The sequence below is a fragment of the Chiroxiphia lanceolata genome, chromosome 29, assembly GCF_009829145.1.
Source record: "Chiroxiphia lanceolata isolate bChiLan1 chromosome 29, bChiLan1.pri, whole genome shotgun sequence".
NCBI lineage: Eukaryota > Metazoa > Chordata > Aves > Passeriformes > Pipridae > Chiroxiphia > Chiroxiphia lanceolata.
Genome location: NC_045665.1, coordinates 1,981,393 through 2,005,608, shown reverse-complemented (window position 1 = coordinate 2,005,608; position 24,216 = coordinate 1,981,393). Strand labels below are relative to the sequence as shown.

The 24,216-nt window shown below is 67.8% G+C and overlaps 3 protein-coding genes across 4 annotated transcripts; 1 reads left to right on the top strand and 2 right to left on the bottom strand.

Annotated features, from left to right (window-relative positions):
- Window positions 1–3,053: 3,053 nt before the first annotated feature.
- Window positions 3,054–8,224, top strand: LOC116799805 (dnaJ homolog subfamily A member 1-like). Its single transcript, XM_032713187.1, has 8 exons — window positions 3,054–3,103; window positions 4,419–4,568; window positions 4,636–4,834; window positions 6,232–6,336; window positions 6,459–6,686; window positions 6,765–6,995; window positions 7,075–7,175; window positions 7,270–8,224. Exons 2-8 carry the CDS (start codon window positions 4,437–4,439, stop codon window positions 7,495–7,497), a joined length of 1,224 nt encoding a protein of 407 aa, XP_032569078.1. The 5' UTR covers window positions 3,054–3,103; window positions 4,419–4,436; the 3' UTR covers window positions 7,498–8,224.
- Window positions 8,225–11,911: 3,687 nt separating this feature from the next.
- Window positions 11,912–15,959, bottom strand: CRABP2 (cellular retinoic acid binding protein 2). Its single transcript, XM_032713088.1, has 4 exons — window positions 15,737–15,959; window positions 13,588–13,766; window positions 12,596–12,712; window positions 11,912–12,462 (listed from the first exon to the last, which is right to left on the bottom strand). The coding sequence occupies exons 1-4, from the start codon at window positions 15,804–15,806 to the stop codon at window positions 12,412–12,414; spliced, it is 417 nt and encodes a 138-aa protein (XP_032568979.1). The 5' UTR covers window positions 15,807–15,959; the 3' UTR covers window positions 11,912–12,411.
- Window positions 15,960–19,716: 3,757 nt separating this feature from the next.
- On the bottom strand, window positions 19,717–24,152 carry ISG20L2 (interferon stimulated exonuclease gene 20 like 2). 2 transcript variants are annotated; one of them, XM_032713202.1, is made up of 4 exons: window positions 24,112–24,152; window positions 23,138–23,751; window positions 21,903–22,103; window positions 19,717–20,750 (listed from the first exon to the last, which is right to left on the bottom strand). In XM_032713202.1, the coding sequence occupies exons 2-4, from the start codon at window positions 23,723–23,725 to the stop codon at window positions 20,637–20,639; spliced, it is 903 nt and encodes a 300-aa protein (XP_032569093.1). In that variant the 5' UTR covers window positions 23,726–23,751; window positions 24,112–24,152; the 3' UTR covers window positions 19,717–20,636. The 2 variants fall into 2 exon arrangements, with proteins under 2 accessions (XP_032569093.1, XP_032569092.1); XM_032713201.1 differs by having other exon boundaries at window positions 23,138–23,768; window positions 24,112–24,151.
- Between the last annotated feature and the right edge of the window lie 64 nt (window positions 24,153–24,216).

Here is a 24,216-nt window from a genome sequence, read left to right as displayed (position 1 = left end):
ATTCCCACTCTGGGGACTCATTTCTGATTTGGGGACCATGTGACATTTGGGGACTCTATTTCCAGTTTATGGACCATTTCCAATTTGTGGGTTCCACTCCCAGTTTGGGAACTGTGTGCCCACTTTGGGGACCCCATGTCCAGTTTGGGGACCCCTTCCCCAGCTTGGGGATTTCATTCCCAGTTTGGATACCCTTTTCCCAGCTTGGAGACTCCATTCCTCATTTGGGAACTGTGTGCTCAGTTTAGGGACCCCATTCCCACTTTGGGAACCACATGCCCAGTTTAGGAACTCCATTCCCATTTTGGGGACCCTATTCCTAGCTTGGGAACCATGTGCCCAGTTTAGGAACCCCATTCTCGATTTAGGAACCCCATTCCCAGTTTGGGGACCCTATGTCAGACCCTGCTCCCAGCCTGCAGCCTCTCGCTGGAATTCCGACCAGATTCCAGGGGCAGGTGGCCTGGGGGTCTCTGGCCCCTGGTGGGGCAGCAGCTGCTGGTTGGGGTTGGGTTTCGAGGTGGGGGGAGGATTTATCACCTCCAGGCTCGCGGGACCCCCTGGCCCTGCAGGGCTCAGAGTGGCCAAACATGGCCAGGGGCAGCGGGGCTGGACCTGAGCACGGGGATGGGGGGCCATGGCAGGGGTTCCTGTGCCCCCCAAACTCCACCATGTCCCCCCAAACCTCACCATGTCCTCCTCTTCCTCCTCCTCCCACCCCAGGGGTTCAGTGGCCAGGGCCCCCAGGGATCCCTGATGGGACTCCCGGGCAGGACTGACCCCCCCAGGCCGGGGTGGGGCCATGGAAACACCTCCCTGAGCACCCCTGGGTGGGACAGGGGAGGAGAGGTCCTGACCCCCCCGGTTCAGACCCCAGATCAGATCCCCAGGTCAGATTCTTGGCCCCTTGGGACAGACCCCAATCCCCAAGTCCAGTCCCCTGGTTCAGATCCCAGTCCCCCCACTTCTCCTCTACTGGTCCCTCGGGACGACCCTCGACCCCCCAGCACACCCCCTATACCCCCAGGTCAGATCCCAGACCCCCAGTTCACCTTCACCACCCCCTCGGGACAGCCCCTGGCCCCCCAGTTCAGATCCCAACCCCCCAGTTCTGACCCCCAATCCCCCAGGACAGACCCTGACCCCTCGATTCACCCCCGAGGTTCAGACCCAGCCCCCCAGTTCAGCCCCAGTTCCCCCCACCAGCCAAGCCCACCAGTGGTGCCCTCCAAATCACTCAAGCCCAGGAGGGTAGCACCCCCAAAGCACGGGGATCCCTGCTGCTCCTGGCAGCCCCCAGTGCCCTCAAACCCAGACCCCTCCCTGCTCCTGGCAGCATCCCCCAAAAAAAGCCTATCTGGGGAGGGGGGACACTGGGTACCCCCAGTGCACAGGGCAGGGGGGATAGAGACCCCCAGGACCCCCTGCCCCCCCATGGCCCCCGGGTCTCCCTGGGCTCCCTCCCAGAACTCCCCAAGGCCCCCTGGGACCCCCCTGGGCCCCCCAGAGACCCTCTGAGCTATCTGCCCAGCCCCCGAGTGCCTCTGGAACCACTCTGTAACTCCCCTGGGACCCCTCTGTGACCCCCCACAACATTCACCAGGACACCCTGGGGTACCCACCCCCTCCCCTGGACCCCCTGAGCCCCCCCTGTGACTCCCCCAGACCTACCAGGACCCCCCTGTGAACCCTGTAGGACTCCCCAAAACCTACTGAGACCACCCGAGACCACCCCCGGGACCCTGGACCCACCCAAAACCCCCTGTGACCCTCCACAACACCCCTAGGACACCCCGAGACCCCCCAGGATCCTCCCGGGAACCCCCTGTGACATCTCCCAGACCCTCCATGCACCCCGAGCCCCCTTTGGCCCCCCTGTGACTCCCCCAGAATGCCCTGAGTCTCCCTTTGACCTCCCTGCGTCCCCCAGAACCCTCCCCTGGACCCCCTCTAACCCACCTCTGACCCCCCCAGACTCCTCCAGGACCCTCGAGCCCCCTGGGATCCTCCCCCTATGACGCCCAGAACCCCCTCTGGCACCCCCCAGACCGCCCTATGACCATCTCAGGATGCCCCCGGGACCCCCCGAGCCTTCCCCAGGATCCTCTCCAGAACCCCCCAGGTACTCCCGAGCCCCCCCCTCCGACCCCCAGAACCCCTCCCCGGAACTCCCCAGACCTCCCTGTGACCCTCCCAGAACGCCCCGAGCCTCCCCTTGACCCCCCTGTGATCCCCAGACCCCCCCCGGGGCCCCTTCAGCCCCCCACGTGAGACCCCTCAGGCCCCCGATCGCCCCTGTGACCCCCAGAACCCTCCCCCGGGATCCCCCCCGGGACCCACGATCCCCCCTCTGACCCCCCTGTGACCCACCCAGGACCCCCCGAGCAACCCCGGGATCCTCCCGGGACCCCCCTGAGACATCTCCCGGAACTCCCATCCCCCCCGACCTCCCCCAGACCACCCTGGGACACCCCCCAGGACCCGCCCCAGGACCCCCCGAGTTCCCCCGGGGCATCTTCTCCGGGACCCCTCCGGTCACTCCCCTGTGACTCCCAGAACCTGCCCCGGCACCCACTGGACCCCCCATCCCCCCTCTGACTCCCCCAGGACCTCCCGAGGCCCTCCTGGGATCCCCCCGGGACCCCCCAGGGCCCCCTGGGCCCCCCGTCTCCCCTGAGCCCCCCCGTGACCCCCAGAATCGCCCCCGGGTCCCCCCGATCTCCCTCTGACCCCCCGGGACCGACCCTGTCCCCCCCTCCCCGCGGGCCTACAGCGCCCCCTGCCGGCCGCCCGCCCCGTTCCCCTCTCCCGTCTGATTGGCCACCCGCTCCCAGCCAATCAGCGCCGAAACTCCGACCCCAGGGGCCGGTTCCAGACCGGCGCCGCAGCCAATCGCAACGCAGTGACAGCGGCCCCGCCTCCCGAGCCGGAAGGGAGCGCCTCTCAGCCAGTCAGCGCGCGGACCGCGGGGCGATGGGCGGGCGCAGAGGGGGCGGTTCCACCAATGGGCGCGGCGTGCGGCACCGAGGGGGCGGGGTCGGCCCCGGGGGGCGGGGCCGCGGCTTCCAGAGAGTTCGGAGACGGCGGCGGAGCGGCGGCGGCGGTGAGTGGGGGGAGGGCGACCCTGAGACCCCCGATCTCCCCCGGGACCCCCCGATCCCACCCCCGGGGCCCCCACGGCGACCGCCCGGCCCCGCCCTGGCGCTGTCAGCGGCGGCCGCGGTGTCAGCGGCTCGCCGGGATACCCGGGAGGGGGAATCCAGGGTGACCCCCCGTCCCCCCAAAGTGCGCACCGGGTGGGGGTCTGGCCCCCCCTCCTTCCTCGGTGTGGGGCGTGGGTGTCATCGTGACCGGGGAGTGGGATGTCACCGTGTCACCCCCGACACCCCCCGCCACACGACCCCCGCCGGGAGGGGCTGCCAGACCGGGGGGGTCCCGCGTTGGACCCGGCGGGTCGGACCCAGCCCCGCGGGGTCCCACACCCAGCCCAGGGGGTCCCTTGTCCCGGCCCCGAGGGTCCCGGGGGACGGACCCAGCCCTGGGAGTCCCGACCTCGACCACGGGAGGCGGGGGGAGACCCAGCCCGGTGTCGGTGCCGTTTATTTACCCGTGAGCGGGTCACGGGCGCTTCCCCCCGTTCCCCCCCAGCCCGTGTCGCAAGATAAACACGTCCCCGCCCCACGCGGGGCTTATCGGCGGTGGCACATGGGTCAGGGTGGGGGACACACACATACACACACACGGGGCACCCCCGACACCGGCCTCGGGCTCCACAACTCCTAACGGGACCCCCGGCGGGGTCTGGCTGCCCCCGCCCCCGGGGAGGGGGATGTCACCCCCTCCAGACACCCCCTGACACCCCCCGACCCGCGGGATGCTGATGTGGGGAGGGGGAAACTGAGGCAGGGCCGTGCAGGGAGGGGAATGAGGATCAAAGTTTTTGGGGGAGTCCTCACGGTGGGAAGGGGCTTCGGGGCATCCCCCTGGGGTGGGGACCGGCTTTGGGGTCTGCCCCTCCTTACAGGACCGCTGTGCTGGGTCTGGCTGTCACTTGGCTGTCACTTGGCTGTCACCTGGCTGTCACTCCCTGCCCCATGGAATGCCTGGGGAGGGGGGGAAACTGAGACGGGGCCGTGCAGGGAGGAGAATGGGGCTCAGAGCATTGTGAGGGAGGGTGTCCTGAGCAGGGGCAGGGATCCTGCGTTGGGCAAGGGTCTTAGGCAGGGTCAGGGTGTCCCGAGCTGGGCAGGGGGTACTGGGCAGGGTCAAGGTGTCCCAGGCCAGGCAGAGGGTCCTGGACTGGGCAGAGGGTCCCAGGCTGGGCAGGGCATCCCAGGCTGGGCAAGGGGTCCTGGGCAGGGTCAGGGTGTCCCAGGCTGGGCAGGGGGTCCCGTGCTCATGGCTCTGTCCCATCCCAGCACGTGAAGGCAAGGAAGATGGTGAAGGAGACGGGCTACTATGATCTGCTGGGCGTGCGGCCGGGCGCCAGCCTGGACGAGATCAAGCGGGCGTACCGGCGCCTGGCACTGCGCTACCACCCCGACAAGAACCCCAGCGAGGGCGAGCGGGTACGTGCAGCCCCCCGGCGCCCCCCAGCCCGCCCCCCTCGGCCTCACCCGCCTCTCCCCCCTCCAGTTCAAGCAGATCTCCCAGGCCTACGAGGTGCTGTCGGACGCCCACAAACGGGCGCTGTACGACCGCGGCGGTGAGAGGGCCATGAAGGAGGGAGGCCTGGGCAGCCGCGGGGGCGGCGGCGGCTTCGGTTCCCCCATGGACATCTTCGACCTGTTCTTCGGAGGGGGAGTGAGGATGCGCAACCGGGCGGACAGGAGAGGTACGGGGACAAGGAGCTGCGGGGACAAGGACTGAGGGGGCTGGTGCACAGCGTGGTGCTGGTGGGAGATCAATGAGCTACCAGGACCCCGGGGTGGGAGGGGGCTGCAACACAGCGTGGTGCTGGCTCAGAGTGTGACAGACCCAGTGGGACCCAGGGATGGGAGAGGACTGGTGCCCAGCACGGCACTGCCTTGGGGGATGAAGGTCCTGCCAGAACTCCTGGGTCGAGAGGGGCCTGGTACCCAATGTGGTGCTGGGTGGGGGATGAAGGACCTGATGGAACTCCAGGGTGGGAGGGTGTGCCCAGCACTGCACTGAATGGGGGATGAAGAACCTGGTGGGACCCTGGGGTGAGAGGGAGCTGGTGCCCAGCATGGTGTTGGGTGGGGGATGAAGGACCTGACAGGACCCTGGGGTGGGAGGGGGCTGGCACCCAGGTACAGTGCGACAGTGGTTTGGGGGCTGACAGACCTGCTGGGACTCCCAGTTAGCACCCAGCACAGTACTGGCTCAGGGTGTGACAGACTCCATGGGACCCTGGAGTGGGAGTCCCAGCACAGCACTGGGTGGGGGATGAAGAACCTGACGGGACCCTGGGGTGGGAGGGGACCGGTGCCCAGGCACAGCGTGACACTGGCTCAGGGGGTAATAACCCTGCTGGGACCCCCAGTGTGGGAGAGGGCTGGCACCCAGCACAGCACTGGGTGAGGCATGAAGCACCTGACAGGACCCTGGGGTGGGAGGGGGCTGGTGCTGGCTCAGGGGGCGTGAGGACCCCACAGGGATCCCTGGGCCGTCTCCCACCCCGCGGCGCGCAACCAGACGCGGCTCCTCATCACCCTCATTACTTTCTCCACCTGCCCCCTCTTCAAAGGGCCCTTCCCTGTCCCTGTCCTGGCTTTCCCCCGCCATCCCGAGGCTGGGGCTGAGTCACTGGCAGGGCCCCGGGGGCGGCAGCAGGACGCGGGGCGTGCGGGGCCGCCCCGGTGACTGTCCGGATGCCTCGGGCCTGGGTCACGGGGACAGGGCGACTCTCCAGGGCGCTTCTTGCTGAGGTGGCACGACTTAATAGAAGGGCAATTAGGAGGCCAAGGGAAGCGTCCTGGCAGCTCCGGCTGGAGCAGCTGCAGGGTGGCTGAGAGCCCTGGGGTGGGAGCCGTGCCCGGCCCACGCTGGGGATCCAGCACTGCCCCGGGGCGGCCGGCAGGATCCGGGCTTGGAGACGCCCAGCCTTGAGTAAAGCTGTAAAGCTGTCAGTGTCCCTGTTACCATTCCTGAGGAAGGAGCGGGACTGGCTCTGGGAGGACCTGGGTGATGCTGAGTGGCCGTGGCATGGGGGGTGGCATGAGGCTGGTGCTGAGCTGGGTGCTGAGCTGGGCTCTCCCCTCCACCCAGGGAAGACAGTGGTGCACCAGCTCTCGGTGTCGCTGGAGGACCTGTACAACGGCTCCACGCGGAAACTCTCCCTGCAGAAGAACATCATCTGCCGCAAGTGCGGAGGTGAGCGAGGGGCTGCAGGGCCCCAGGACCCCCTTCCCCTCCAGCTGACCCTCAACAAGGGGCTGGGGGCCACCCCAGCACCCCCCACCCCTTGGTCTGACCCCCTGCCCCCCTCGGCACAGGCTGTGGGGTCCGGGAGGGCGCCCAGAGGAGGTGCCCCAAGTGCCACGGCTCGGGGATGGAGGTTCGCATCCACCAGCTGGGGCCCAGCATGATCCAGCAGATCCAGACGGTGTGTTCCCAGTGCCAGGGCCAGGGCGAGTGGATCCGCCCGCGGGACTGCTGCCTCACCTGCAACGGCCGCAAGGTCGTGCGGGAGAAGAAGATCCTCAGTGTCCACCTGGATAAAGGTGAGACGGGGCCGTGTGGGGAGTGGGGTCACCCCAGAGCTGTCCCCATGCCTTGACCCCTCTCCATATTCCCCACAGGAATGAAGGACGGGCAGAAAATCACCTTCCACGAGGAGGGGGACCAGGTGCCCGGCTTGGAGCCCGGGGACATCATCATCGTCCTGGATCAGAAAGAACACCCCGTTTTCCGGCGCAGCGGCGACGACCTGATCGTCAGGAGGGAGATCAGCCTGGCAGACGCCCTGTGCGGGTGCCGGCAGGTGATCCGCACCCTGGACAACCGCACCCTGCTCGTCTCCTCCCCGCCAGGTGAGGGAGGGGGGCTTGGGAGAGCTGGGGGAGGCCGGGAGCTGCCAGTGCAGCAGGATGACCCTCACCTCTGCCACAGGTGATGTGATCCGGCCTGGGGACCTGAAGTGTATCCCCAACGAGGGGATGCCCGTCTACAGGAGCCCGTTTCAGAAGGGAAAGCTCATCCTGCAGTTCGAGGTGGGCTGGAAGCCGGGTGGGAGATGGCATCTCCCAACCTCTGGGCTTTCCTGTGTTGCCACCCCACAGCTCACATCCCCCTCTCCGTCCCCAGGTGAAGTTCCCCGAGCCAGGCTGGCTCCCCGCCGACCGCCTGCGCCAGCTCCAGGCCTTCTTCCCGCCACAGGAGGAGGTGATGGCCACGGAGGACACAGAGGAGGTGGAGCTCAGCGACTACACGGCGCACGGTGGGCCCGGCCGGCGGCCCTACACCGGCGAGGCCTATCACGAGGACGACTTCGAGGACGGGATGCGCCAGCACGTCCAGTGCCAGACCTCATAGCGCGGGTGGGGCGGAGCCTCCTGGGCACAGCCGGAGCAGGGGAGGGGACTCACGGAGCCGCCACGTTCAGGGATGTACATAGGTCGCCTTTCCGACAGCACTTCACCTCCCTCGCCCCCCCGGGAGCCGGGCAGGAGCCCCCTGACCCTGCCAGGGCGAGGCCGGCTGGTGGAGCCGCCGCTGCCCACGGGCGGGAGATTGGGGGGGTTGAGGCTGGATCCAGCTGCCAGCAGCCCCATGGATGGGGGGGCTTGGGGCTGCAGGCACATCCCACACTGGAAAAGGTCAGCCCTGGCCTGGGGAAGAGGAGGAGGGGGGGTTGCTTCTTGCCCCTTGCCTCAGTGTCCCCATCTGCTCCAGTGGGGCCAAGCTTATGCTGGAGCCGGTGTGGGGAGGAGGGGAACTGCCCAACCACCCCTGAGGCCCCCTTGGGGCCCCTGCCACTGCCCCATGGCCCCATCCAGCCCCACACCGTGGAGGGGCTGCTGCCCGGGCCCCCCCCGGCCCCTTGCTTTACCCGTTTCTTTTCTTGCTGGAGCCTGGCTCAGGCCCTGGGGCGCAGAGGGGGTGGCTCTTTTCTCTTTGCACAGGACAGGAGGGGGTAGTGGGGACCCGTCCCTTCCCTTTAATTTATTTTTGAAAGAATTTTAGAAGTTTTTCCTTTTTTTTTTTTTTTTGGGGGGGTGGGTGACTTTGTACTTGGCATTAAACACGAATCCCAACTCGGTGTGTGGGGCAGAGTGTGGGGCAGAGTGTGGGGCAGCGGGAGCCCGGGGGTGGTGACTCTGCCCTGCTTTGATCTTGGGTGTGCCTCAGTTTCCCCATCCTTACACAACAGGGTGGTTCCCTGTCCTGCCCCACCCCTGGGGGCTGCTCCAGGCTCCTCCTGCCTCGAGGAGGGACCTGTCCCCCTTCCTGTCCTGCCCAGGCCCTCCCACCCACCCCCACCAATCCTGCACCTCTACGCTCTCCCCCCTCAAGCCCCCTTATCCCCTGTCCCAAAACATTCCTGGTTGTTTGCATCCCCCCCAGCCCCTCATCCTGCCCTGTCACCGCTCCCAGAGCCCCTTCTTCCAGACCCCCACCCCCTTGTTATCCCTGCAGACCCTCTGCATCATCTCAGCATCCCTGGAGCCCCCACGATGGAGGCAACCCCCCTCCAAATAGACTCAGCCCGTCCCCTTTTCAGCCCTGCACTCACCCCATGGCAGGTTCCAGCTGTGCCGTGGGGCAGAGCTGGGCTACAGAGCAGTTATGGGGGTCAATCCCCCCCCAAAAAACCCCACTGGGGGCCAAGATGCACCCCACATCCCCCCCATCCTCCTCCACGTGGAGCTGCCAGGACTCCCCATCACAGTGGAAGAGGGGCAAAGCCCCCCAGCCCCCTGCCCAGGGGAGCAGTGACCAGGATGGGCTGGGGGGGGGGCTGGAGACCCCCCCACTACTGGAGCCCAGGAAAGCTCCGGCGCCAGATGCAGCTGGAGGGGGAGAGGAGGAGGAGGAGGAGGAGGCGAGAACAATGCTGGCCGGACGCCAGCCGAGGGGAGCGGGGCGGGGGGCTCCTGCACAGCCCCCAACCCCGGCGGGCGCAGGGAGGGGGCGAACCCACATGGGGGATGATTGTCGTCCCCCCCCCGGGCTGACCATGCCTTGCTGAGCGGTGCCAGCGTCCTGAGCTGCCCCGAGCCGTGGGGACACCCCAGGGCACGAACTGAGACGGGGACACCCCCGAGGGCAGGGTCACCTCCTGCCAGGCCGAGTGCAAGGCGCTGCTTCCTCCTCCCAGGGACAGAGGCCCCCGTGCCATGTGCCAGAGCCCACCCCAGCCCTGCCCGGCGTGGGGCCCCCAAAGTTCCCCCATGTGACACTGATATCCCCTCACCCACCCAGAGATCCCCTCTCCAGGAGCGGGGGGGCTGAGGGGCCAAGACCCCCCCAAGCCTGGTACATCCCTGTCCCCAGGTCATCAGTCCGAGTGGGTACCCGGGCCGGGGGGGCTGGCACAGCTGGGACCCCTCGGCACCATCCAGGGTGGGCTGCAGCCTGGGCAGCAGCCGGCCCAGAGGATGTGGGAATTGTCGGGGGGTGACACCGGCTCCGGGGGGGGCACAGCCTGGCTGGGGTCATTCTCTGCCCCTTTCCAGCGCCGTGGGGCTGAGGGGGGTGAGAAGTGTTGTTCCTCCAGCTGAGCCCTGCTCCTCCATCCCCCACCCCCAGCATCCCGGCCCAGAGGAGGGGGGTGTCCCCCCCAAACCTGCCCGACAAGTCCTGTCCCCCTGTCCGGGCAGGGAGGGGCAGGAGCCGGCGCATCCCCCCCTTCGGGCACAACGAAGCCCCCCCTTCGCTCCCTCTCGAGGGCTCCGACGCGGGGCGGAGGGGGGATGAAATGCTGTTCCCTCACACCCGGCCCAGCCTCTGCTTCCAGAGAACGCATGGAAAAATTCCGGGGTGAGGGGCCAGGGCCCCCTAGGGTCGGGCATTCATTCCCCGAGCACAGAGCGGGGAGGGGGCCGGGCCCCGCTTTGTCTCCGGAGATGAAAGGCGAGGGGCCAGCCCGGCCCCCTCCCCAGCCCGGGGGGGCAGCGGGGCCGCCCGGGGGCCAGCGGGGTCACAGGCGAGGATTAGTGCCGGATTAGAGGCTCCGGGGGCACCGACACCACCCACGCCGTGCCATGGGAGGGGAGGCACAGCCCCCAGAGCAGTTTTGGGGTCACTCGCGGCCCCTCCATCCCGGCCCCCAGCCCAGCATCGCTCGGAGGAATTTACTTTTGTTTCGGGAGCAGCCGCCGAACAGCCCCCCGAGCCTCGGCCGTGCTGCGGGGAGGGGGCACCTCCATCCACTGCACCCCCAGCACTCGGGGGCAGGATGGGACCCCCAGGCCGCTGTGTGGGGGAACGCGGGCAGCCAGACAACCCTCCCCATCCAGACGTGCCGCCCCAGCTCTCGGGGTCCCAGAGCCCCCCCATACTCCCCCCACCCGGAGGCAAACCGGAGCCGTCCCCAGGGCAGGAGGGAAAGCGGATATTCCTCCAACCGTGGAAAAGCCGTCGGAGCCGGCTGGTTTCCATTACCGGCTGCTCCTGCCCGGCCGTGGCTTTCCCGGGGTCTCCAGGGGGAGCAGCGGCCGGTTGGATGGAGGGGGGAGGGGGGGCGAGTCCCGCGCCCACCCCCGGGGACAGCGCGGGGACAGTCGGGAGAGCCGGGACGCGGCCCTGGCAGCACTTTGGGAATGGTGGCGGGGGCGATGGGCGCCTGCCAAGTGTCCACCTGGAGATACCAGAGCCTTCCTCCCCCTCCCCCTCCTCCTCCTCCCCAGGGAAGGTGTAATTCCACCCTTCCCGCTGCTGGACGCGCTCCCGGGGGGAGCAGCATCACACCCCGGGCATGGAGGTGAAGCCAACCCCGAGTCCTGGCACCCTCCCCTGCGTTCACCCCTCAGGGCCCCCCATCACCCCAAAGGCCGAGTGGGACCCCAGTGCTGATGGGGGAAGTGGGGCAGTGCCCCCCACCTTCCCCACGGTGGTTCGGGGGCTGCCCTGGCTGAGGGGTCCTGGCCCACCCCGGGTGAGCCGGGCTGTGCTGGGCGTGGGCGGGGGGGTCTGCACCTCAAACCCTGGGCAGGGCCCCCCTGCACCCCGACCCTCCCTGCACTGCCCCAGCTTAGCCCCGAGGGCAGAGGCAGCCCGAGCCCCCCCATCCCGGAGTAATTAATGTCACCCCACACAGAGCAATTAGTGGGCAGCACCTAACCAGAGTCCTCGGGAAAGCCCTGGAGCCGCATCCCGGCGGGCAGCACCCACAGCTACCCCGGATCCTCCGGCCGAGCCGGGGTGGGGTCTCTCCTGCCTACCCCTCGTGCCGGTGCTGAGGCAGAGCCCAACACCTCATCCCCACGCTGCCCCACAGTCACCCCACGGTCACCACCCGCTTCCCACGCCAGGATGTGCCAACCCGGCCACCGCCTTCGCCCCCGGCCCCTTGCGCAACGGCCGGGGAGCAGATCCAGGGTGTGGGATCCGGGATGTGGGATTTGGGGTGCAGGATCCAGGGTGTGGGATCCGAGATGTGGGATTTGGGGTGCAGGATCCAGGGTGTGGGATCTGGGATGTGGGATTCAGGGTGCAGGATCCAGGGTGTGGGATTCAGGGTGCAGGATCCAGGGTGTGGGATCCGGGGTGCAGGATCTAGGCTGTGGGATCCAGAGTGTAGGATCTGGGATGTGGGGTTTGGAGTGTGGGATCTGGGGTGCAGAATCCAGGGTGTGGGATCTGGGGTTCAGGATGCAAGGTGTGGGATTCAGGGTGCAGGACACAGGGTGTGGGATCTGAGGTGCAGGATCCAGGGTGCGGGATCTGGGGTGAGGGATCTGTGCATGTGCCAGTGGGGCCGGGACAGGACAGGGACACCACGGGAGGGGGTCATAGGACTTTTATTGAGAAAGGGGGGAGGTGACGCGGGGGGGTTGGACCCTGGGGGGGCTCGGACCTGGCACTGCCCCAACTGGGGGGGTCTGGTGTTCCCCTCTGGTACCATATTCACAAATAAATACTGGGGAGGGGGCGCGGGGCAGGGCTGGAGGCTGCGGGAACCAACAGCAGCCCGAACCCAAAGCAGTTCAAAGCAGCCCAAAGGCCAGGGAGGGGCCGCATTTACCCCCCGCCGTGTCCCGGCACCTCGCCAGGCCCCGGGCGCTCCGTCCGCAGCAGAGCGGGGCCAGAACAGGAGACTCTCCTGCTCCTGGAGAGCCCCCGCCCTGTGGAGGGGGGAGGAAAGCCGTGTGTGTCCCTCCAAAAAAAGGGGTTGGGCTGAGGTCCCCCCGCGGCTGGGGGGGCGAGCGGAGGGGACTGAGGGGACACGGGGTGGGTCAGAGGGGTGGGGGGGGCGGTGGGGGGTGTCAGAGGAGCAGGGGGGGGTCACTCCCGGACGTAGACCCTGGTGCAGACAACGTCATCGGCCGTCATGGTCTGCAAGGAGAAGCTGGATCACGGTACGGCCCCCTCTCCATCCCACCTCATCCCATCTCATCCCACCCCACGGGAATTTCCCAGCATGCACTGGGGCAGCGCTGGCCCCGGCGACCCCCCCACTCCCCCTCACCAGGATGAGCTCCCCGTCGTTGGTCATCTCCCGGGACCAGCCCGTCTTGGGCCCATCGCCCTTGAGCAGCCGCTGCTCACAAACCATCTTGTTCTCGCTCTCCCACCTGGCCAAGCTCTGCAGGGGGGGAGAGGGTGACATTTAGAGGGGGGGCACCCAGCAGGACACCCCCCCACTGCACCAGAGCATCTGTCACTGCCCCTGAGGGAGGGACGGGGCCGTTTGGCCCTGCACCAGATGGGTGGCCGGGCTCTTTGTCACCTGGGGGGCGTGGGGAGGGGCTGGGGGCGCAGGGAGGGGCTGGGGGCACAGGGGACACAGAGGACAGGGGCACGGGGACAGTGGAAGCAGACTGCTTTCACCATGGGTGTGGCTGTGCGTGCAAAAACACCCGTGTGTGCACAAACACGTGTGCACACAAAATGTGTGTGCACACATACATGGGCACACACGTGAGGGCTCCTGCCCTGGCACAAAAGATGTGTGTGTGTGTGTGTGTGTGTGTGTGTGTGTGCACACCAAGTGAGAGCTCCTGCCCCCATGTGAGACATGTACGCACAAATACACATGTATGTGCATGCACACACGTGTGTGAGTGTGCACACACATACCTGGATGCACACCAGAACTGCTACCCTCATGTAACACACGTGTGTGTGCATGACACGCGTGCAGGCATGACTGTGCACACGCATCCAACCGTGACACACACAAGGGAGAGCTCCTGCTCTCGTGCAGAGCGTGTGGACACACACTCACATGCACGCGCTTGCACACGTGTGCACACACATGGAACTGTGTGTTCTCTCTCATGTAACACGCGTGTGCGAGCGTGGCGTGTGCAGGCACGAGTGTGCACACACGTGCAGCGGTGCAGGCACACGTGTGGCAGGGCAGGGGAGAGCTGCTGCCCCGGTGCAAGGCACACGTGTGCGCGCACACACACACACACACGGAAACACACACGTGTGCGGGTGCCCACGCGTGCCCACCTTGCAGGGCCGCCCGTCCACCGTCTGCTCCTCGAACTCCTCGCCCACCCTGAAGCGGATCTCGGTGGTGCGCACGGGGGTCGAGGTGCGGATGTAGAAGCTCTCCCCGTCCTGCCGGATCTCCACCGCCGGCTTCGCCGCCGCCGCCACCGCGATCTTCCGCAGCATCATGTTCACGCCTGGGGAAGGGCACGGTGGCACCGAGCTCCCCCCTCCCCTCCCGCAGCGTCCCCCGGCGAGCTGCCCCTGCCCCGCGGGGGGACCGGAGCGGTTCGGTGCCCTCGGGGCGACGCGGCCCCCGCTGCCCCCTCTCCCCCGAGCCCGGGGTGAGCACGGGGGGGTCGCGGCCGCAGCCCCCGCGCTTGGCAGTGACACGTCCCAGGGCACCCCGAGCGCCGCAGGTGGCTCAAGGAGACCCATGGGGGGACGGGCGAGCCCCCCCGGCCGCATCTGGGCCACATCTGGCTCTCGTTACCTGGCGGAGGCGGGGTGGGGGTGATCTCGGGGTTGGCGCCGGATGAGCCCGGGGGAAAGGACGGGGGTGACGGGGGCGAGGGCTCACCCAGCGCGGGGTGACGGCGGGGACAAGGGCCCCGGTCCAAACTCTGCGCCTGGTGACCCGAGTGACCCCCCCCGAGGGGTCCCACGTCCCCCCCGCAGCCCCCCCGCCAACCGCGGGGCAGCTGGGGCTTTGTCCCCGCTCCAAAGGCGGCTCATCCATCATGTCCTGGAGCCCCCGGCTGTCACGGGGGGAGCAGCTCTTTGGGGACATTGTTCCCGTGTCACCCTCCGGGTGGGCACCGGCCACACCCCCTGCGCCTCCCGAGAGGGTCCCCGCACAAAGGGGTTCTCCAGGGACCGGGGGACACGGAGGGTCCCAGCTCCTCGGTGGGGACACAGGGGGGATGTGGGTGCTCAGGGGGCTCCAGGAGCTGAATCCTCACAAAGTGGGGAGGGACATGTCCCTGAGGGGTCCCCTCCATGGCCATACCAAGACCCCACGGACACCCCCAGGTCCCTTCCCTCCCCCCGAGGCCTGACTCACACGGGGGGGTGCCCAAACCCTCGAGTGGGCAGACGCAGCCCCCACATGATGCCCACGCGGGGGTGGGGAGGAGAAACAGCCCCCAAAGAGAGTAAAAACTAGGAGAGGGGATATGATGCAGCCAGCCTGGGGGTCTGATAACCCGCCCTGCCAGGGGTGTCTGGGGGTACCAGTCGGGGGGGCGAAGGGCAGGAGCCCCCCGATCCCGCCGTGGGAAAGGAAGAGGGCTCGGGGCGGGGAGGGGGGGGGTTGGCAGATTTATTTTCCTGCTGAGGTTTCCTCGAGCCGGTTCCAGCAGCGGGGCCGGAGGGGGGAGAAGGGGCGACGGGGGAACGGGAGTGAAACCCAAGAAAGTGATAATTATCCTGAAATATTCGTTACGTATCCCCTAACCTGGAAAATATTCTGCTCCGGCAGCTCCCCGGCTGGCGAGGAGAGGGTCAGGCGGAGGGGAGCAGTGCAGGGGCTGGATCTGATTCTGCCCAAATCCCCGGGGACCCCCAGAACTTGTGCTCCCCCCAGTTCCACCCCCTGCGATGGGTCTTGGCCCCCTCCCCAGCCCCGCTCACCAGGGACGCGACACCGCGGGGGGGGGGGGGGGAGCAAAGGGCCCCGAGATGAGCCCTGCGAGGGTGGGACCCCCACCCAGAGGGGTCCTGCCTGGGCTGTTTTTGGGGACACGGCCGTACCCGGGCTGTGCGTGGCAGGTGAGCCCCGAGGGTGCCTTTGGGGTGGGGGGTGGAGGGGCCGAAGGGGAGCGGAGGAGTTTGGAGGTGCCTTGGGGACCCACCAGGGTGGGGAAACTGAGGCAGACAGGAGGGGGGTCCTCGGGGGCCGTGTGGGACCCCTGGGGAGCGGGACATGCTGCTCAGCCCCCCCCGTGCCTCAGTTTCCCCAGTGGGGCACCAGCCCCGAGGGCTTTGTGAAAAGGGGGAGGAGGGAGGGTCCCCCGGCTCCGGGCCCTGTGACCCCCCGGGCCGGAGGAGGACTTGGAGGGGAGATGGGGGGAAGGCCCCCCCCGCCTCCCTTGCGCACCCCCCCAGCCCGGGGGCGACCGGGGGGGACCCGGGGGAACCCGGGGGGGGAGAGCCGGGCTCCACTCACCCAGCGCCTTCAGCAGTTCCTCGAAGTTTTCCGAGCTCTTCATCTTCCAGTTCCCAGAGAAGTTGGGCATCGCGGCTGCCGGGGGTGGGGGGCACCGGGAGGGGGGCCACAGGGAGGGGACTGAGGGGGAACCGAGGGGGGACTAAGCGGTTCGAGGGGCCCGCCGCTCCCTCCGCACCGGCAACAGCACCGGCCCCGCCGCTCGCTCGCTCCCTCCGTCCGTCCCGTCCCGCCCGCGCCGCCGTTTTATCGCCGGGCTGGTCCCACCCCCCGGCCCCGGCCCCGGCCCCGGCCCCGGCGCGGGGGCTCCGCTCTCACCTGCTCAGGGAGACCCCGGAGGGAGCCCCCCACCCCCATCTGCCCAGGGGGATGCGGGCGAGAGGCACCCCCTGGTCTACCTGTCCTCCCCCCCCACCCCCCCGAGGCTGCCTGTACCCCCCTAATCTCCCTGCACCCCTCGGCTTGCTGCATCCCCCCAATCTGCCCGTACAGCCCCCGAACTTCCCACATTGCCCCCCGAGTCGTTTATATCCCCCAAGTTGCTGCACCCTCCCAAATCTGCCTGCAGCCCCTTTGGAGCTGCCTGTACCCCCCTAATCTCTGTGCACCCCCCTGGAACTGCCTGTATTCCAAATGTGCTGCACCCCCTCCCGGAGCTGCTGCACCCCTCCAACTCTGCCCCTACCCCTCCGAGCTGCCTGCACCCCCCTCATCTCCGTGCCTTCCCTCCACCCGGGCTGCCTGCACCCACCAAAATCTGCCTGCACCCCCTGATCTCCGTGTGTTCCTCCACCCGAGCTGCCCACATCCCCCCAGAACTGCCTGTGCCCCCAAAGCTTCCTGCACCCCCCACTGGAGCTCCCCATGCCCCCAAACCTGCCTCCAACCCCCCAAGTGGCACAGCCTGGTGCACACCCCTGGAGACACAGCAGGGGCACACGCGTGTGCACAGGACACGTGTGTTTGCACAGGGGTGATGTTCTCACACACACGTGTGTGCAGGTGTTCATACTCGCTCGTGCACACGTGTGGACACGAGTACATGCACAGGCCGGTGACTTGACATGATCACACACACACACACACACACACACGTCTGTGCACACACGTGTGCGTGCAGGGCTGGGGGGGGCTGTGGCCGAGCCCGGGGGAGGGATTTACCCCTCGGGTGAACCCTCGGTCCCTCCCTGGTAACAAGCACTGAGGGATTTCCCAAGGTTTCTCTCTCCTGGGAACCGCCGCGGGAAGGGGCAGGTTGTGCCGCGGGGCCGGTTCTGGGCAAGAAAAGCAAGAAATGGCGTTTCTGGTTCAGCAGCAGCAACTCTGGAATGGAAGGAGAGAGGCTTCTGCTCCCCATCGGGGTGAAAAGGCCCCAGCAGAGCCCCTGCCGCCTCCCTCCTCCGGGCCACATCCCCCCCGTGCCCCCAGAACCTCCGGCTCGGGGCCGGCGAGCCAAGTCCCGGCTTGCCGCGTCCCTAATCCCCCGAAGAACAGGATTTCTCACCAGACGCTGACATAACCTCACCTACAGCAGCGCCGGGGCCGTGCCGGAGGGGACAGGGACAGGGACAGGCAGAGCTGCAGGGGCTCGGGGAAGGGGTGCTGGAGAAGTGTCACCCCAACCCCTTCACCCCAGGGGGGCAGGAGCTGCGTCCCCCCCATCCTGGAGTCACGGCAGGGGTGATGCTGCGTGTTTGCTTAAAGTTTAGGGAACGAAGGGAGAAAAAGAAGCCCCATTCCAAGAGCAGTGGGTGGAGGGGGCTGGGGTGGGATCTGTCTGCAACTCCCTCGGGACACCCCCGTCCCCCTCACCCCATGCTGGGCACCATGACCCAGTGGGGATGTGAACGCCAGCCCCAGCAGCCCCACATCTGGAAGGGATTCTGCCGGGAAGGGCGGATAAAGCCTTCGCACCCCACCCTCCTCTCCCTGCCTCCCATCCCAGCAAAGCCCTGGGGTGGGCAGGCAAACCACTGGCCCCAAATAACCCCCCCGGAGCGCCAGTGACCCCCGGGAAGGATACGGATTCTCTGGGAGGCGGGCAGGGAGCCGCGTCCCAGCGCCTGGGCAGCAGCAGCTGGCTCGGCCTCTGGAAACATCCGGCAGCGGCCGCCGCCTGCGTCCCCCTTCCCGGCAAAAATCCTCAGAAACCGCAGAAATCCCGAGCGCAAACCACAGGGGGCTCCCCCAGCCCGGGTACGACTCCCTTCCCGCCCTGGCACCGCTGTGGGCCCCCTCCCCCAAACGCTGCCAGTGCCCCAGAGCCCCTCCTGGGAGGATGTGGCTGCTCGGGGATGTTCCCCCCTCCGTGGTGCCCGGGATCCACCCCGGGAGGGGTGACGTGTACCCACACCCAGCACAGAAGCCAAGGCCACCGGGGGCTCGTCCTGACGCCCCCCCCCCCCCCATCAGCCTCTCACGATGTCGGGAGAGGGGACGGGGGGGGGGCTCCAATGTGTGGGGCCGGGGGGGTGAAGCCTGAGTGAGGGCAGGTCGCCCGTCACCTCCACCCCAAGTCCCTGCAAATCCATCCCAGCTGGCGGGACACCCCCCTCCTCCTCCTCCTCCCCCCCCTCCGGCCACGGCCACGGCCGCTGCGGAAATGAAACACAGCTGGACGGCGCGACCAAGTCCGGCCCCGGCCCCGTGGCCGCCGGGACCCCCGGCTGTGGGGCGGGAGGGAGCCCACGTGCCCCAAGGCCTCTGCCTGTGCCTCCACAGCAGGACCCTGCCCTGGCCCAGGACCCTGAGCCAACCCCTGTCCCTGCCCAGGACCCTTCCTCAGTCCCAGGACCCTGAGCCAGCCCCAGAATCTGCCCTGGCCCAGGACCTTGCCTGAGTCCCAGGATCTGGCCCCGGGACCCTTCCTCAGCTCTGAGACACTTCCCTGGCACAGGACCTTGCCTCAGATCCTGCCCTAGCCCTAGGACCCTTCCTCAATCCCAGCCCCAGGACTCTTCCTCAGCCCCAAGACCCTTCACTAGTCCCAAACCCTCCCCAGCCCCGGGAACCTTCCTCGGCCCCAGCACCTGCCCTAGCCCCAGGACTCTTCCTTAGCTCTGGGCCCCTGCTCCTGCCCCCGTCTTGGCCCCATCCCCATCCGGAGGGACTCCAGGCTGGGATGCAAGCGAAGCCCCCAGGACTCCGAGCCGCATCCAGCGCCCGCTGAGGGCTGGGGGCCCGGCCGGCTGCTTCTCATTTCCAGGGCCATAAACCCCTTTAACGACCGGCCATTTATAACCGCTGTAAAGCCCCTAATCACCGCCAAACCCAACCCAGACACAAAGGTTCCCGCCGGCTCCTCCCGCGCTCCCACCTTCCTTTGGATTTTGGGGCTCTGACGGCTTTCCCACCCCCACCCGGACCGTAGGGACGGGTGTGCAAAGGCAGGAGCGGGAGGGAAGAGCCCCCATAAAACCCCGCAAACTCCCGACCCGTGGGATGCTCGGGCGTCCGCTCCCCGGCGCTGCGGGGGTGGGGACCCAAATCTGCGTATTTAACCCCAAATAAAGGTGGAAGGCCTCCCCACTGCGGCGTTCTGCCCCCCAAGACACCCCCCCCCGGGCTCTGCCGCCCCGAGCCAAGCGGAGCCACGTAAACACGAGGAAAGGCTGGAAAAAATGACGCACGTCGGGGGCTCGGGGCCGCGTCCAGCCCGGCGCGGGCGGGGGGATCCCCCAAGGCGGCTGCGGGCTCGGCCCCGGCCCCGCTCCCGGGGCTGTCGCGGCCCCTCCGGTACAGCAGCACCGGAGACCCGCCGGCGGCTCGACCAGAAAAGGGGCTGCGGGAGGGGGGTCCCCAGAGCCGGGGAAGGGGCCAGCTCGTCCCTGGCGTGAGGAGGAGCCGGAGCAAGAGCCGGCGGGACGCAGATGTCGGCGGGTGGCGGGTGACGGCAGCGCCCCGGAGCCCGGTGAGGGACCCCCCCGCTCCCGCCCGCCGAGGCCGGGGGCTCCTCCCCACTCCCCGCCGAAGGAAAGAGCTCGTTAATCACTTCTTTTTTAATTGGGATCTCGCACATAAACCTTTCAGTTCAAAGTAGCCCTCCGGCGGGGTCGGGCGCGTTCAGGGCACGGGCAGCCGCCGGTACTGGGGGCGTCTCCGGGGCAGCACGGGGGGCTCCGAAAGGTGGATGGGGGAAATGCTGCTCCCCGTGCCCGGGCTCGTCCCGGCCCCTTTCACAACGAGGAAGGTGCCACTGTGGCACCGACGGGAGCAGCTCCGCAGTGGAGAAGGCACTTCCCAGCGGGATCGGAGTCCCACCCACTCCCACGCTTCATCCCGGCGCCAGCAGAGGTAGATTTTGGGGAAGGGAAGGAGCCTGCTCCGTTCCCAAATCCCCCAGGGATGAGGGCTGCCCCAGATCGGGACCCCCTGCAGCTCCCTGAGCTGTTCTGGGGGTGCAGGACCCAAGACCACCCTCTGGGAAGGCACCAGCCCAGGCTCTCCCCATGCCTCTGGGGAGGACAGAGCAGAACAGCAGCGTCACAAGGCATGTTGGGGGGGCTCAGGGATGAGGGACATCACTCCTGGCCCTGTGACATTCATGGACGGGGCAGCTCCTCAGCACTCACGGCTTGTCCCAGGGCTCCAGGACCTTTGGGGGCAGGACCAGGCTCGTGGTGTCACTCTGGGCCCCCACTAGGGCACAGGACAGGCTGGGGACATCACTCCAGGCTCCCTCAGGGCACAGGACAGGCTGGGGACATCACTCCAGGCTCCCCCAGGGCACAGGACAGGCTGGGGACATCACTCCAGGCTCCCCCAGGGCACAGGACAGGCTGGGGACACCACTCCACGCCCCTCTAAGGCATAAGAGCTGGCTGGGGATGTCACTTTGGGCCTGCTCTGGATGCAGGACCAGGCTGGGGGCATCACTCTGGGCCCCCCTGGGGGGGGGGTGTCACTCCTGCTCCGGGTTCTGCCGCAGGTGCTGCTCCCACTCCTCCTCCACCACCTTGTAGAGCTCCATGGTGGCTCGGGCGTCCTCCACCGAGGAGTGGCCGCTGGTGCCCACCTGTGGGGACAGACACAGCGTGGGCACAGCCCCACATTTCAGGGGGAGCAGGCACAATTTGGGCTACAGGCAGAATTAGGGGAGTGCAGGCAGCTCGGGTAGGGGGATGCAGGAACATAAGGGGGTGTAGGCAACTGGGGGAGGTGCAGGAAGATTTAGGGGTGTGCAGGCAGAATTGGGGGAATACAGACAGAACTGGGATGCAGGGAGATCAGGGGCTGCAGGCAGCTCTGGGGTGCAGGCAGAATTAGGAGTACAGGCAGATTTGGGGATACAGACAGCTGTGGGGCAATGCACACAGCTCGAGTGAGGAGATGCATGGAGATTAGGGGGTGCAGGAGCTCTGGGGGGCTGCAGGTGGATTTAGGGGTGCAGGCAGCTCTGGCAGGGTGCAAGCAACTTGGGTGGGGATATGCACAAAGATCAGGGGGTGCAGGCAGCTCTCGGGGGCTGCATGCAGATTTAGGGGTACAGGCAGATTTGGGGGGATGCAGGAAGTTTGGGGGGTACAGGCAGATTTTGGGGGGGATGCAGGGAGTTTGGGGGGATACAGGTAGATTGAGCAGTACAGGCAGCTCTAGGGGAATGCAGGGAGTTTGGGGAGTACAGACAGATTTGGGGGCGCAGGCAGATTTGGGGGGATGCAGAGAATTTGGGGGGGTACAGGCAGATTTAGGGGCACAGGCAGATTTGGGGGGATGCAGAGAATTTGGGGGGGTACAGGTAGATTTAGGGGCACAGGCAGATTTGGGGGGATGCACAGAATTTAGGGCGGTACAGGCAGATTTAGGGGTGCAGGCAGATTTGGGGGGATGTGGGCAATTTGGGGGGGTACAGGCAGATTTGGGGGGATGCAGAGAGTTAGGGGAGGAACAGGCATATTTGAGGTTGCAGGCAACTTGTGGGGGGGATGCATAGAGATTAAAGAAAAAAGAACAGGAAAAAGCCCTCTTGAGGCTGCAGGGGTTGAGCTGAGGGTCCCCCCCTCCCACAGGCTGCCTTCCAGGAAAGGGGAAACTGAGGCACAGGACTGGTAGCAGCAGCTGAATTTGGGGTACCCTGAACATGAACCCAGGGATGCCCCTCCATCCCACTGTCACCCTGCCGTGGCACAGGGGGTCCCCATCTCCCAGGGGGCTCCAGCAGCAGTACCTGGATGTCCTGGTTCAGCAGGGCCTTGGTGAGGCGCTTCAGGGACACGGCCACGTTCTCTGGGAAGCCTCCCCGGCGGTTCAGCAGCGGGATCCGGGACGTGTCCCGGGTGAGGGCTTTGGGGTGGGAATACCGGAGCGCCTTGAAGTCATTGTGGATGGCGTGGCCCACCACGACCTTCCCGGCCAGGATCCGCAGCACCTGCACGGGAGAGGGTGGGATGGGGGGGGTTAAGACCCCTGGTAGTGCCCTCTGTGCTCTGTGGGAAGCGGCTGCCCCACAAGGACACGGAGCAGCCCCACTGCCAGGCTGGGTGGGAATGGCACTGTGGGGGCACAATCCTGGTGCTGCAGAGGGCAGCTCTGGACCCCCCACAGCCCCTGAGCCGCAGAGCTCAGCCCCCCACCCCCAGCCCATGAACCCAACCCATATCTCCAGCCCCATGACCCCCACCCTTGGCCCAGTGTCCCCAGCCCACAAGACACAGAGCCTGGCCCTGCAGCCCCCCCACCCCCAACTCCCACACAGCCTCCCACCCCAAGCCCACAATCCCTACCCTGCACTCTCCACTCCAGCTGGGCAGCCCCTCACCCCCAACCCCACAGCTCCCCACCCCACAACCTGCAGCCCTGGCCCAGCCCCTGGGCTGCAGAGCCCAACCCCCTACCCCTGGCCCAGCATTCCCAACCTCCAGCCCCACGACCCCCCAGCCCTGGCCCCGCTGCCCCCAGCCCATGAGACACAGAGCCCAGCCCTACATCCCCCCACCCAGCCCCACACCCCTCACCCCGCAGCCCCCCCACTCCCCCCGAGCCCCCCATCCCAGCCGTGGTCCCACAGCCTGACACTTCCAGCCCTGCAGCCCCCCACCCTGGTTTTGCAGCCCCCACCCTGGCCCCACATCCCTCACCCCCAGCCCCCCACCCCCAGCCCTGCAGCCTGACCCCCCAGCCCCACTCCCCCCCAACACTCCCAGCCCTGTGCCCCCAACCCCCCATTCCAGTCCCATCCTCCAACCTGCAGACCCTGGCCCTGCATCCCCCACCCCCATTTCCACTCCCCCTCCACCCTCACAACCCCTACTCCCACCCCTGAGACCCCCACCACAGCTTCAGCCCCACACTCCCACCCCTAAGCCCCCACCCCAAACCCCCATTCCAGTCCCCTTCTCTGACCTGCAGACCCCAACCCCATTTCCACGCTGCCCCAGCCCCCCAGGCCGCCCCCCGGCCCACCTGCCGCTGTGCCTGCTGGAAGGGCACGGCTTTGTCCATGTGCTGCCGGCGGATGCCGCTCCAGCGGGTCCGGTAATCCACGATGGGCGCCTCGGGCCGCACGTACCGGTCGTACACAACGTCCCCGTCGTAGGACACGATGCTGCACCGGGCCAGGGCGCTGTTCCGGCCCCCGGGGCCCGTGCCCACCATCTCGCAGTCCATGGCCAGCAGCTTGGTGGGCGCCGGGGGGGCTCCGGCCACCGCCCCCCGCCCCCTGTCCTTGGTCTTTGCGCGGCCGTTCTGGGGCGCCGAGGGGGCGCCGGTGGATTCGGGGGTGCCCCCAGCAGCCCCCCGACCCTTCCCTTTGGTTTTAGAGGGAACGCCGGTCCCGGCAGAGCCGTTCTCTTTAGGGCACGACGCGGGGGGCTTCGCCGGGGTCCGCCAGGGCCCGCCCCGGTTCGGGGGGAGCTGCTTCTGCCGCAGGACCCCCCGGCGCTCCAGCTCCCGCCGCCGCCGCACGAAGCTCTGGTGCTTTCGGTTGCCCCGTTCCTTCTTGGGGCGGCCCTCGGGGGCGGTCAAGTCCACGTTGAGGATCAAATCCCCCATGGCGGGACCGGGGAAGCGGGACGGGGCAAGCGGGACGGGGCTGCTGCGGCGGGGGGAGGCGGCTCAGCGGCGGGGGAGCCGCGGCACCGGGGAGCCCCCGATACCCAGGACCGCCAACAGCGGAACTGGGGACCCCAAACACCCGGGACCCCCCCCACCCCAAGCACTGGCACCGGAGAGCCCTGGGCACCGGGAGACCCAACACCTGGACCGCCAAGCACCGGCACCGGGAGACCCCTCGACACCGGGAGCCGGTACCCCCGACACCGGGGACCCCTGACACCCCAAGCAGCGACACCGGGGACCCCTCGGCACCCGGGAATCCTCGACGACCCCCAGTACGGACCGCTGGAGCCCCCGACCCCAATCCCCCCCCTCCCACTCACCTCCGCGGCCCGGAACCGGAAGCTGGCGGGCGGCACATGGCCGACCCGCTAACGGCAGTGACGTCATCGTCCCGCGCCGCGCTGGGAGCTCGGCTCGCACCGGGC

Bases quoted from the DNA above. Each gene is read 5' to 3' on its own strand.
- LOC116799805 (XM_032713187.1), top strand. From the start codon at position 4,437: ATGGTGAAGGAGACGGGCTACTATGATCTGCTGGGCGTGCGGCCGGGC. The intron at 6,337-6,458 runs GTGAGCGAGGGG...CCCTCGGCACAG, and splicing joins CATCTGCCGCAAGTGCGGAG to GCTGTGGGGTCCGGGAGGGC. The intron at 7,176-7,269 runs GTGGGCTGGAAG...CTCCGTCCCCAG, and splicing joins AGCTCATCCTGCAGTTCGAG to GTGAAGTTCCCCGAGCCAGG.
- CRABP2 (XM_032713088.1), bottom strand. From the start codon at position 15,806: ATGCCCAACTTCTCTGGGAACTGGAAGATGAAGAGCTCGGAAAACTTC. The intron at 13,767-15,736 runs GTGAGTGGAGCC...GCCCTTCCCCAG, and splicing joins GGAACTGCTGAAGGCGCTGG to GCGTGAACATGATGCTGCGG. The intron at 12,713-13,587 runs GTGGGCACGCGT...CCCCCCCTGCAG, and splicing joins TGGACGGGCGGCCCTGCAAG to AGCTTGGCCAGGTGGGAGAG.
- ISG20L2 (XM_032713201.1), bottom strand. From the start codon at position 24,149: ATGTGCCGCCCGCCAGCTTCCGGTTCCGGGCCGCGGAG. The intron at 23,769-24,111 runs GTGAGTGGGAGG...CCCCCGCCGCAG, and splicing joins TCCGGTTCCGGGCCGCGGAG to CAGCCCCGTCCCGCTTGCCC. The intron at 22,104-23,137 runs GTGGGCCGGGGG...TCTCCCGTGCAG, and splicing joins TCCAGCAGGCACAGCGGCAG to GTGCTGCGGATCCTGGCCGG.